The sequence below is a fragment of the Dipodomys spectabilis genome, unplaced genomic scaffold (genome assembly GCF_019054845.1).
Source record: "Dipodomys spectabilis isolate Male_0828 unplaced genomic scaffold, ASM1905484v1 ptg000015l, whole genome shotgun sequence".
NCBI lineage: Eukaryota > Metazoa > Chordata > Mammalia > Rodentia > Heteromyidae > Dipodomys > Dipodomys spectabilis.
The window spans coordinates 9865408-9879193 of record NW_024870692.1 but is presented as its reverse complement, the minus strand read 5'-3'; the positions used below and the strand labels follow the sequence as shown (position 1 = coordinate 9879193).

The 13786-nt window shown below is 37.3% G+C and overlaps 1 protein-coding gene across 1 annotated transcript in view; it reads right to left on the bottom strand.

Annotated features, from left to right (window-relative positions):
• The window catches only part of Prex2 (phosphatidylinositol-3,4,5-trisphosphate dependent Rac exchange factor 2), a 255031-nt gene that overhangs the window by 76297 nt on the left and 164948 nt on the right, over positions 1-13786 (bottom strand). The window contains exons 26-30 of the mRNA XM_042666524.1: positions 8509-8688; positions 6230-6324; positions 3732-3814; positions 2696-2786; positions 1933-2061 (exon numbers count right to left, since the gene is read on the bottom strand). Of these exons, the coding sequence (XP_042522458.1) occupies positions 1933-2061; positions 2696-2786; positions 3732-3814; positions 6230-6324; positions 8509-8688 (578 nt within the window). The remainder of the gene's footprint in view (positions 1-1932; positions 2062-2695; positions 2787-3731; positions 3815-6229; positions 6325-8508; positions 8689-13786) is intronic.

Sequence of the window (13786 nt, the reverse complement as noted above, 5' to 3'; positions counted from 1 at the left end):
CCTGGATTGAAGCATGAGGGTAAACTTATCATTTTAAATGACTCATTCAACATGACAATGAGAATTCTCACTCAAAGAGGAAGCAGCATTTCACTGAAACAGAATGAGCAATGAAACTCTGCAAAAAGCCTCATCTAAACCAGCTACAGGGCTCCCATAATCAAAAGATTCATGATTCTATACCATCCAATCAATACGGGTATCTAGTTATCATTTCTGTGGCTGCTACTTGCAATTACTAAACACAAATGCAATTTCCTTTCTTCACGAACCAGAAAAACTCAAAAGATGATGAAAACTACTACAGATTTACACCTTCTGGGAGTGTTAGGAAACTAAAAACTACCTTTTGAGAAAGCATGGCCTTTAATCAGAAAGTATATATTCTTCAATTACCTAAACTCTGCTGTCTTTAAAAAAATTATTTATCGGGCTGGGAAGGTGGCTCAGTGGTAGAGCGCTTGCCTTGCATGCCTGAGGCCCTGGGTTCGATTCCTCAGCACCACATAAGCAAAAAGAAAAAAGCTGGAAGTGGCGCTGTGGCTCAAGTGGTAGAGTGCTAGCCTTGAGCTGAAGAGCTGAGGGACAGCGCCCAGGCCCAGAGTTCAGGCTCCACGACTGGACCCCAAAAAATTATTTATCATTTTTGCTATTCACTATTTGGGAAGTTTTTAATTCAGACTTTTCATTGAATTCAATGTTACCAATTGTCACAGGAATCATGAAATTGAGTCATATAATAATAATATGGCCAAGAAATGCATCACAGAGTAGAATTGCTGTGATTTGTTTTGGGGAGAGTTCTCTAACTGCCCAAACTTCTTCTCTGATCTAAGTGGTGAAATCTGAGTGCATTTCTATGCAGAAGACTTTGGAATAACGGAATGTTTAATCTGTGTCTCATTTTGTAAGTGAGGAAATTAAGGAATAAAGGAGGTAAGTGGCCAGATAGACCCTATCATATATAAGGAACTGTACTTTGGCCGTAAAGTATGTAATTCTTGCTAATTTACCCAGAAAATTTTTGTAATTGGGGTTATGCTAGATTCCTGCTGGATACTCTTAGTCATAACTAAATGCAAACTGATGACTTAAAAATCAAGAGGAAAGCTCTGGTTATATATATTTCCCAACCTTAGCACTGTCAACATTTTGGGCCAAATGCTTCTTCGTTGTGACAGATGGCCCCTTGCATCGTAGAATACTTAGCAGCATCCCTGGTGTGTACTCTCTAGGTGCCAGCAACATACCCCCACCTGGACAAAAGTATCTCCAGACACCACCCACCACTAGCCTAATGACGGAGAAGACCACTGCTGAATTGGACAACTTTAAAATTGCAAGCATTGCTCATGTCATGTTTACTATCCTAATTATTTTTAGAAACTCTCAGACTTTTCTACTTAGTAACTCCAACCTCAAACAACAGTAAATCAGACTCAGTGGCGCTGTCTCCGTGCTTCGCATCTCCAATTTACCGGTTGTACCAGTGACAAGCTCTCACGTGAATAATGCCATGGAAGTTAATCACCATCAATGGAAATAAGCACTTCCGAAAGAAACCTATAAACTAAAAATGTGATCTAGGCAATTATTTTGTGATAGATTCACCAGTGATTTTTGTCTTCCTATAGAATTCATTATTTTTTATGAATCTTTTACGGTGTTTTGTTCTGAAACTTTCAAATTAAAAATCTAAACTCTGCATGTTCCACCTGTCTATGTATGAGACTTATTTTACTCATTCAGAATATTGTTCATGACAAACACTACAAAGCCTAGGCTCAGGCAATAGTGTGATAAACCTTCCAAATCTCCTCATTCTTTTATTCATTTACTCCTTTTCTCTTCTCCATAATGAAACACTGCACCAAGAAATGAGGCATTATGGGATTTCTGATTATTGATGTGCACTGTTCTTTTCATGCTGACCTTCCACAAACTTTCTGATGCTCTGAGCGAGAGCCCGGACACTACTGGGAAGATTCCAAGGATCTTGCTTGATGTGAAGCCTCAACCTTTTGGGACAGTTCAGCTTTGCTTCCATTTCCTGTTGAAATTCTAAATAAAGATAGAAAATCATTCATAAGTCTCAAACAATTAATTTCCACACAGAGTTAAGCCCATAGGCTTCAGAAATGTTTCTTTAAGACTATCATCTTAAAATAATATCATAAGGACAAAATTTGGACCTAATCAGAATAGAAAATTTCTTAAACATAAAGTCAAATTTTATTGTCATTTTTCTTACAAATGTTCCAACAAAGAGGCAAATTTAGACAAAAAAGCTCTCTTTTTAAATCCTAAATAGGATATGAGAATATGATCTCCCATTCTGCTTGAGTGCCCATTTCACCAATTTAAATTCCCAGATCACTTCTCCCCACCCCAAACATAACCAGGTAAGCATTATGCTTGATTGCAGCAAAAGCAACTTAATACTTACCTTTGATTAGTACATCATTACTTAGCCTGGCTCCTACAGTTACCAAACATTTTAACTTTCAAATATACCTTCAAAGTGACATATAAAAAACTTTAATTTTAACATATTCATAAATGATCAAAACAGAAGAGGAGTACTGGGTGAATTATGAAACTACCATTTTTGTTCTACGTGCTTTTGTTTCATGACTCTTTTGTCTATTGCCTTTTGTTTCCTAGTATCTTCTACTAGTTATTTTGCAAACATTACCTTGTAATCCTCGACCTGGAGTGAGATACTTGGTTTGCTCAAAGGCCCTCACCACAGCTTGTCCTTTCAGAAGATTGGTAATTGAATCCACCTGTCAATAGCAGATTTCTAAGCATTACACACTTTCCACAATGCATGAATATACATTTGCTAATCTGAAATGTTTTGTTCTTAAAGAAATAATTGGCCTGACACTGGTGGCTTATGCCTATAATCCTAGCTACTCAACAGTATGAGAACTGAGAATCATGGTCTGAAGCCAGCCCAGGCAGGTAAGATTGTGAGACTGATCTCTAATAAAGTACCCAGAAAAAGCAGGAAGTGACACTATGGCTCATGTAGTGGAGTGTTAGCCTTAAGCAAAAAGAAGCTTAGTGACAGCACTCGGGCTCAGAGTTCAAGCCCTAAGATTGGACAAAAAAATAGAAAAAGAAATAATTGCTTTTGAAAGAAACCCTAGAATGTTTAAAAAATCTATTTTTACATAAAATATTATAATCAACACATTTTCTCACCAAATAACATTCCAAATGATTTCTTATTATTATATCACATATTAATATGTTTATTTCGTGAAAGCTTAAAACTTTATTTATGAGCCTAGAAGCTATTGAAACCTTTCTCAAAGTAATAAGACCTTCTACACTACAAATTTTAACATGTAAATGTAAATTGAAATGTAAATTGAAAATGTAAATTGAAATGGGTATCAAGATAATATTGTACTTCTGGAAATTCAGAATTTGGTTGAGCAAGAAATTTCCTAACGTATCCACAAAAGCTTCAAAAATCACCAAAAGGCTAATGCTTATGCAAATAAAGAATTTTCCAAGGACTATAAAATACTTGATATTCACCACGATCCTTTTAGTTAGTTAAGGAAGAAATCTCTATACCTCTCTGAAATTAAAAAAAAAAAAAAAAGTAGAGGGACAAAGTGAGGCCTTTTCATTCTAGTACCAAACTTTAAAAAAATACATCTGAAGATATTCGACACTATAGTCTATAGAAAAGATCCATAATTGTCCCATCATACCTGGCTGAAAAGATGCTCAAGGCAACTGTGTATCTTGTCCTGTTTATCATGAGAAATGCGGACACTAAGGGGAAGTTCATCACCTAGATGGAAAACACAACAAGCAAGAAATCCAAAATCTTCATCACAAAATATTCTCACATTAAAGACAAACAATTCCAAACAAGTTCTTTTTTTTCTTTTTTTATGATTTTTTAATTGTGAAAATACTGTACAGAGGAGTTACAATAACATGGGCAAGATAATGAGTATATTTCTTATCAAGCATTGTTGCCTCCTCCTTTGTTTCCCCTCCCCATCCCTTCCTAACCCCTCCCCACTCCACCCCCCACGGCCAAAGTTGTAAAGTTCATTTTTCAACATAATGACTTGTACATCTCATTGTTGCAATGGGTCCACCTGTATACCTATTTAAATGATTTGTATTTTCCCTTCCCCTCCACAAATTATACCAACATCAAATACAATGAGAGCAGGGGTTATATCGTGAGGGAGGGACATTCATACAAAGCAACAAAGAAATCATCTTATAAATATGTTAGAAACAATCACATGAAAAAAAACACATTTGAATGTTTATCTTGGGGTTCATTTCGCCTAACATAAACTTATCTGACCTTTTCTGCTTGTCTCAGACATATACTAGTTATTGCAGATAAGGGAAACCATGGGGCCTATGCTTCTTTGGGCCTGGCTTACTTCACTTAATATAATTTTTTCCAAGTCTTTCCATTTCCTTACAAATGGGGCAGTGTCATTCTTTCTGACAGAGGCATAGAATTCCATTGTGTATATAGATCACATTTTCTTGATCCATTCATGTACTGAGGGGCATCTGGGTTGGTTCCATATCTTAGCTATGGTAAATAATGCTGCAATAAACATAGTTGTGCTGGTAGCTTTAGTATGGTCTTGTTTGTGATCATTTGGGTAAATGCCCAAAAGTGGGATTGCTGGGTCACAGGGGAGCTCTATGTGGAGTCTTTTGAGGAACCTCCATACTGCTTTCCAAAGTGGTGGAACAAGTTTACACTCCCACCAACAATGCAGTAGGGTTCCCTTCTGTCCACATCCCCTCCAGCATCTGTTGTTATTAGAGTTCTTGATTATAGCCATTCTAACTGGGGTGAGGTGGTATCTCAATGTTGTTTTGATTTGCATTTCTTTTATGGCTAGGGAGGTTGAACATTTCTTCATGTATCTATTGGCCATCCTTCTTTCCTCTTCAGAGAAGTTTCTCTTTAAGTCTTTAATCCACTTATTTATTGGGCAGTGGTTTCTTTGAGGATTTGTTGTTGGGGGATTTAATTTTTTGAGTTCCAGGTATATTATAGATATGAGATCCTTATCCACTGCATGGCTAGTGAAGATCTTCTCCCAGTCTGTGGGCTTTCTATTGATCTTGCTAGCTATGTCCTTTGCCATGCAGAAGCTCTACAGCTTCATGCGATCTCATTTTTTCCAACCTTTCTTTGATTTGTTGTGTTACTGGGTCTCTATTAAGAAAATTTCGGCCTGTGCCGAGGAGACCTAGAGTTTCTCCTATTTCATCCTGTAATGTTTTCAGAGTGTGTGTTTTAACACCGAGGTCTTTGATCCATTTGGAGTTGATTCTGGTGCAGGGTGATATATTAGGATCTAGCTTTAGTTTTCTACAAGTAGTTAACCAATTTTGCCAGCACCATTTACTGAAGAGGCCGTCTTTCTTCCATTCTATTTTTTTAGCTCCCTTATTGAAGATTAGAAGGCGATAGGTCTGTGGGTTCACTTCTGGGTTTTCAATTCTATTCCACTGGTCCTGAGGTCTGTTCTTGTGCCAGTATCAAGCTGTTTTGATTACTATGGCTTTTGAGTAGACCAAACAAGTTCTTGACCCATAATAGTTCTCATGCTGAAAGAGGAATTCTGAAAGCTTGAATGTCAGATCATCACTCCCAACACAGTGAACGTGACACACAAAATGGAAACTGTACAAACTCATGTAATTGGTGCTTTCAAATGGCATGTTGTTCCAATGACTAATGGTGAAATAAGCTATGTATATGAAAATTAAGATTTACTGTCATTAGATGAAAGTCTTCTTCACATATCAAAATAAGGTATTTGTAATCTGTTAGAGAGATCACTTCCAATCTCTCTTCCATCTTCCACATGTAAGGATTGTTCAGATAATGTTGCTGCAAAAAGATCCTCCCTGCTCCTCAGCTCACCCGACCCCAATCAATCATGCCTGTGCTGTGGGGAAAGCAGTTTCTTGTGTAGATTCATAATGATCAGAACACAGAAGCCAAAAACTGGTTTGCTCTTTCACTTTTTTTTAAACCTACTCTCCATATATTTGGGCATGGGAAATTGACTTTATGGAGCACTTAACACTGAAATGCATCTTGAGTGGTGACCAAGAATGAAGACTACATATTCACATGCATCAAAGAAACCATTTCTCAAGGTATCTCCAGTAGAACTGAGTTCAAAGAGCACAGATAGTCACCACACACCTGAGTCCATTTCGTCACTGTGGAAGTAGGAGCTGCACTGGCTGCTGCAGATGCTCGTGAAAGAGGCGATGGAGTTCCTGTTGCTGTTGCAGTCGCTGGGAAGAACAAGACTGTGTTACGATGGGTTTGCCCAAATGTTGCTACTTCTCACTACAGAACTTTGTGCCAGTTATATTTATTGATATGTTTCATATCAATTACAAAAAAGGTGGACCTTGTAAACATTTAACTAAAAAAATTTTATGTATAGAATTTTTTTAATTGTGAAAATACCGTGCAGAGGGATTACAATTACATGAGCAAGGTAATGAGTACATTTCTTATCAAGCATTGTTACCTCCTCCTTTGTTTCCCCTTCCCATCCCTTCTCATTCCCTCCGCCCCCCAAACCCCTTTCCTCCAGCCAAAGTTGTAAAGTTCGTTTTTCGACATAACGACTTGTGCATCTCATTGTTGCAATGGGTCTACCTGTATCCCTATTTAAACGATTTGTTTTTTCCCTTCCCCTCCACAAATTATACCAACATCAAATACAGTGAAAGCAGGGGTTATACCATGGGGGAGGGACATACAAAGCAACAAAGAAATCATCTTATAAAAAATTACTGTAACTAAAGGTGGACCTTTAAAATTTATTGTAAATAAAAATGCATTTCACTTTTCTTACGTAATATAATTGAATCTTAAGTGATTTTTTAAAATATGTCATTATAAAACTAGGACTCAGACTACATATAAAATTTTTCATCATTTATTTCAAAATAGTGGTTAGATCATTTTCTAACAGACACAAAGTCCTGTTTTATAGTTTCTTCCATCTGTTTTTGGTAGCTTCACTTATAGATTACTGGCTACACTCTAAGCTCTCTCAGAAGGTACCTTGTCTGCTGCCATACACAGCACAGCACAATCGAGTCTCCAGTAACACTGAATGCCCAAGGAAGAAAGGTTTAAATATTTGTGTATGACCACAAACACTGTCCACACTCAAAAATATTGCAAGAGATAAACTATTTTTACCTCTTAGTGTAAGTATAAAGGACTTATTTAACTTTAAATTTATATTTAGAATTTCTATCTTAGACTACTGGGAGAGTGGGAGAATAATTTTAATTATCTGATAATGAGAACATAAGGTAAAAAGCATTTTCAGATGTAATTTCCCACTGGAGGGAAAAACCATGGATTTCTATTTAACAGTGTGCTGGTATTTTTAGAAGCTAAAAGTAAATGAAATGGTAAAGGTAATTAATCTGTGTGATGCATTATTAAATCTTTAGTAATAATTAAAATTCTTTGGAGACAAAAAAAAAGCTGGGGTGGAAAAGTGATTTCAAAAGAAGCCATGAAGTCACATCACCTACTCTCCAAGGTAAATTATGTTAACTCCGCAGCTTCCTTGTATATAAAATGCAGTTACTCTAAACCTGCCAAATCCTGTGGTGGGGATTAGTTAAAATGTATTTTTAGTGTTACTTATTATTTTGATTTAAAAATTTCTGATGGGAATAACCTATTGGATATATATTTGCATACTATCTTTCCATAATATCTTTCCATGCCAAACCCTGTGGTGGGGATTAGTTAAAATAGATTTTTAATGTTAGTTATTAGTTTGATTTAAAATTTTCTGATGAGAGGCTGGGAGCCAGTGGCTCACGCCTGTAATCCTAGCTACTCAGGAGGCTGAGATCTGAGGATCGAGGTTCAAAGCCAACCTGGGCAGGAAAGTCCGTGACACTCTTATCTCCAATAAACCACCAGAAAAACTGGAAAGTAGAGCTGTAGCTCAAGTTGTAGAGTGCTAGCCTTGAGCTGAAGAGCTGAGGGACAGTGCTCAGGCCCAGAGTTCAAGCCCCATACCGACAAAAAAAAATTCTGATGAGAATAACCTATTGAATACATATTTGCATAGTATCTTTCTATAATATCTTTCCATCTGTTGTATAATAAACTATTAATTGATGCTAATGCCTATAGTCCTAGCTATATTGTCCTAGAAGGCTGAGATCTGGGAACTGCTATTCAAGCCAGCCTTGACAAGAAAGCCCAGGAGACTCTTATTTTCAATTAATCAGCCAAAAGTTACAAATGGCAGTATGGCTCAAGTGGTAGAGAACTAGCTTTGTGCACAAAGCTCAGGAGCAGTGCCCAGGCTCTAAGTTCAAGCTCAAGGACTGGCACACACACAAAAACATACTTTTATTGAAGACCTTGTCTTAAATGCAGAATCAATTTGATCTAATTGCTGAAATGAGGTTGAGAAATTCAACAGTTACCTGTAGGAATCTCTGTTGCTGATGGTGTCATGGCCTGAATCTTCTTGCTCATCCCCTGCCACATTGAAACAGACTCGTTTGCTGTTTCTTTCTCCTTTCTCATTGTCGCTGTCTGTTGGTACTACACATTCTGAGGTCTTACGCTCCAATTTAGGAGAATATGTTATTGAAGACAGAAGACTGAAATGTGATACAAAAATAAGTACACATTTTCAAATTCACTGCCACAGATAGCTACCTTATTTATTTCATATGAGGAGCTTACAAACATTTCTACAATGTTTCCAAGTCTCACATCATTTATTCTCTTGTGTAAAAAACTTGACAAAGAAAGTTTATTATTTTTATAGCCAGCCTCTGGTGGCTTATATCTGTCATCCTACTAGCAATGGGGCTGAGATCAGAGGATGGCAGTTCAAAGCCAACCTCAGCAGGAAAGTGAAACTTTTATCTCCATTTAACTAGCACAAAGCCTGAAGTGGAAGTGTGGCTCTAGCCTTGAGTGAAAGAAAACATGCAAGAGCATGAGGCTCAGAGTTCAACTTCCAGTTCCAGCACCAAAAAAAAAAAAGAAAGAAAGAAAGAAAAAAGGACTGGTCAAAGGTGATTCCTAATTTTTGTTCAGAATGAGTAACAAATGAGTAGTCAGAAAGTCAACAGTACTTAAACCCATTGATCACCTTGTTTTTAGGACAAAGTTATGGTAGTCTCATGGCAATCCTAACAAGGTTGTACCAGGAATGAAATGTGAGCAGTATACCCTCATAGCTAGCAGCTGTCCTTTCTGTCCACCTCACCATTACACCTCTACCACAGAGGACACTTTAAAGTATATCCAAATATTAAAAGCAAATGTTCAATGTGCTTCAGGCTCCCCGCAGGCTCAGCCTTAAATGTTAGAAACCCATAGACCCTTGCTTTTTGACTTTTTCATTTGACAGAGAATTTCTTATTGTCAATCTTCTCGCTGCACACACAAGCAGAATTCCTGGCCTTACTGACTGCAAGAGGCTGAATCAGGGTCACATCAACATGAGGACAGGAAAAAGCACAGGTCACCCCAAACACACTGGAAATCCAGTCAGAATGAAAGATGCCCAATCTGTCCAATTTAGCTCAATGCCACCTGAAGACTGAACTGCTGAGGTAGTTTTTGAGTAACTATTGATTCTACTACTCCAAGGTTTAAATGGGTAGCTGTACATTGCTGGTATTCCAAAAGTCTAACTCAAAATCAGGCAAAAATTATCTGGGTTCAGGTGGCTCACATCTGTAATCCTGGGCTACTCAAGGGGCTAAGATCTGGGGATCACAATTTGAAGCCAGCCTGGGCAGGAAAGTCTTATTTCCAATTAACCACAAAAAGCCGAAGGAAAGTCACTCAAGTGGTAAGAGTGCCAGCCTTGAGCAAATACACTAAAGGACACTTCCCAGGTCCTAAATTCAGGCCCCAATATTGGAAAGTATGCACATGCACACATACGTGCGTACGTGCGCACGCAAGCATGCGCGCGCGCACACACACGAAAGACTAAAAGAAAAGAACTAGGCAAATCTAAAGCAGACTACAAAACTTGGGAGATATATTAAACTCTATTTAAGCCAAGACCCCATGTAAACTTCTCAAACTAACAATTATCTTCTCCTGTACTAAATAGCTATGGTGTACAGTTCCAACCACTGACACATACTTTTACACTCATTTCCCATAGCAATGTAATGATTTCTTTTTTTATTTTTAAGGTTAAAAAGCAGCTTATATCTCTTAAATATCCCTGACCATCAAACCCTGTGCTGAACATTAAATAGATACTTGTTAAGTAATTTCACTCTTAAACACATTTATTGTACCAGAATTCATGAAGCATAAATTCCACTGGGAGGAGACAAACAACAAACAACTAAACTTTATAGTATATTAGATAGTAATAAATGTAAAAAGTAAAAGTAAAAGGGGGAAAAAAAAGGATAGGAAGAGGGCTGGGCCTGGGATGTGGCTCATTGGTAGAACTCTAGCCCAACATGTATAAGGCCCCCAGCACCATAAAGGAAAATACACAGAAAAACAAAAAACCCACAGACTACAATTTCAAATAGTGAAGGAGGGGATGTCTCTCTATGAGGTGATATTTGAATAATATTTTAGAATTTTTTAGTTTATAGACACCAGTGAAAATTAAAGGAGCTATGTTACATTGCTCAAGGCTCTGTGATCATCTCCAATAACTGAAAACTATGAATTATTTGAAACACAGTTTTTCTATCTAGAAAAAAATACTTTTATGTCTTGTAAGCTAGATTTTAATATTTATTCACTCTTTATACCCAAAAGATTAACACATTAGGTTAACTCCAATTACCCAAGATCCATACTGCACAGGCAGATTAACTCTGAATACAATGAAGAAAGATACACAGGCATTCTATTTATGCAAGAAGTCCTTGGTGCTTATATATCTTTTAAATTAGAAGATTTACATAGTTTGTTTAGAGTTACAAGTATTACATTCACTTATTTGCTTCTCATTTTAAACAGATTCAGTCATGCTTGCACTGACCCTAAGGGAACAAGGTTTTAGTTTTACAAACAAATGATAGGGAACCTTGTTATCCACACCACGCTCTTAAATGAAATCTCTAGACCAGAAAACATCAAGGCATGTAATGTGCCTTGTGCATGCCAAAGTATTCTCTTTTGCTTTTGCTCACATACAATATTCAGCTACCTATAATTAATACATTAATTAAAATTCAGATCAATACTCCATTCCATATCAATTTCCACTCTATTGTTGCTGGTTAGTATTTTTGAGCACAGTATATTCTATCTACTGTATATTTTTAGATATAGCATCATTGTCATAGCTAACAACCATTGAAATCCTTCACATTACTGAAAAGGTGTAAGTTCAACATACTTAATACTGAGTAATTTATTATAATAATGGTGATAAAGTGTATTATTAGTATTCCCATTTATGAAGTAGGATAAGGGGACATACTGTTACATACATTTAGAAAATTAAGCAGACCCTCCTTTGTTCCTTTTATATTTGCATATATAGAGAGATTTATAGATGTAGTTATAAGAATAGATATCTCTTAAATACTGGAGAGATTAAGGGGGGTGTCACTGTGGTACAATCCTGTGAGGTATTCCTCTAACCTTCAAACATAGGCATGGCCATGGCTTGCTTTATTCAACACAAGGTGAGTGAACATTATGGGGGTCACTTCTAGGGAAAAACCTCTACATAAGTGCAAAGATTGTCCTAGTCCCTTCTCATATTTTGACAAACAGAGATGTTTCAGTTCAAAGAACACCTTCCTGCAATTCTGAGGATAATGTAGAACAGAAACCCAGTGCCCCAAAATGGGCATGGAGAATGAGCAAGAACAAAACCCTTTGTTGCTTATGTTGGTGATACTTTTAGACCTTTGTAAATAATGAGGGAGGTAAAAGCAGAAGTGGTGTATAGAAACTATATGTCTAGAGAAGACAATATTGGTAACTGGAGTGGAAGAATGTCTTCATGAATAGGAGGACTAGGCAAAAACTCTCCACAGATCTGCCATTAGCCTGATTCTTGAGTGCCTAGGAGGCTGGACACAAACACCTTGGAAACACCAGGCAGGGCACCCTTAGGTGGCACTAAAGTTGTCCAGGAACAGAATGTGTCTAGTGAAGCTGGCACTCAATGTGATGAGTCTGGAAAGATGGACAAAAACGGAACATGTAGGAACTGGCAGGGCACAATACCACACTCGATATTACAATTGGCCCTCTGCATCATGAGTTCAATATTCATAGAGTCCATCAATCTTGGATCAAAATTATACAAAAATTCCACATGTACTGCATATGTATATTTCCTTGTCATTAGTACCTAAATAATAAAACAATTTTTCACATAGAATATACATTTTGTTATAGATTATGTTATCTGAAGATGACTTAAGTATATAGAAGGATGGTAGTAAGTTATATGAAAGTACTATTTCATTTTATGGAAGGGAACATCCTGGGATTTTGGAATCAGAAGGGAGTCCTGGAACCAGTCTGTGGAACCAAGGGACAACTATGGTTTAACGACAGTGTGATTCTGTGTAATGCTCTTCACCAGGAACCAGCACCATTCTCCTTGCAGACTCTGATGGCAAATGTTGAATACAGAATGTATCAAGAAAGAAAGGCACAATCTGGCAATTATTATGGTGGCAATAGTAAGGGAGATGGCGAACTCGGTCTAGAGTAAAAGACATGCACAGATGGTGAGAAGTGTAATCTACACAACCTGAAGTGGAATGGGGAAGGAGGGACAGGAAAGAGAAGAAGCACAGATGACTTCTGAACTCGGGCTTGAGGAGCTGAAGTGAGAAACACTCCACTAAGTAGAAAAGCCCTGAGTGAGAAAGGATCCAAACAGGCTTGAATCTAATGAACTGGAATTCAGAACGATAAGTGCAATGCATTTAAAAAGATATCTGTGAATCATTGCAGCGTTGCTCTCATAATCAGATCTCAGAGGGATTGTGAAAAGGAAATAAGGAAATACATGTAATAAGTGAATGCATGCAATAATATAACCCTAACCAGCGCTGAAGTACCTGTGGTAGATATTGATTCTGTGCCTTCATTTTTACACTTATCAGAAAAAATGCTTAAGGAAACTTCAAATATAATTCTACCACCAATCCCACTATTCCTATTTAGAGCCCCAGGTCACTACTGATGAGTGCAGCTTGCTCTTCACTAAATCCTGGAGCATCTGGTCACAGCAAATAAAGCCTGTCCCTGTATCTCCTAACTTACCTGGCCCCTGGCCCTCTGCATTAGTTTCTTTCCAAGGAAAACTCACAAATCCTCTACTTGAAAATTCCATAAAATGTTTGGGATTACTCATGAATTATTTTTTCTTTTACTCATTTCTAGTATCTTCTGTCATTAACCAGGAAATAGTCTACTTAGGAGAAAAAAGTACTCAGCCTCCCAAAGTGAAATAAAAAATCATAATCCTCAGTAAAGTCCATAACATGACTTTATCTCATATTACTAGACAGCAAATTCATCTCTAATTCCACATTTGAATCTGAAACTAAGTAAGAGGGTTTAGCAAACGTCTATGTGTTATAAGAACTTTTAATATCTGCAAGTATTCCCAAGTGACAGGTAGCCAGACCTTAGGAAAAGACAAATTCAGCACCAGGTCCTTCATAAGAAAAATCAATTTCTGGAAAGGCAAGCAATGAAAGCTTACAAGGCAATTTCTCTTAAAGC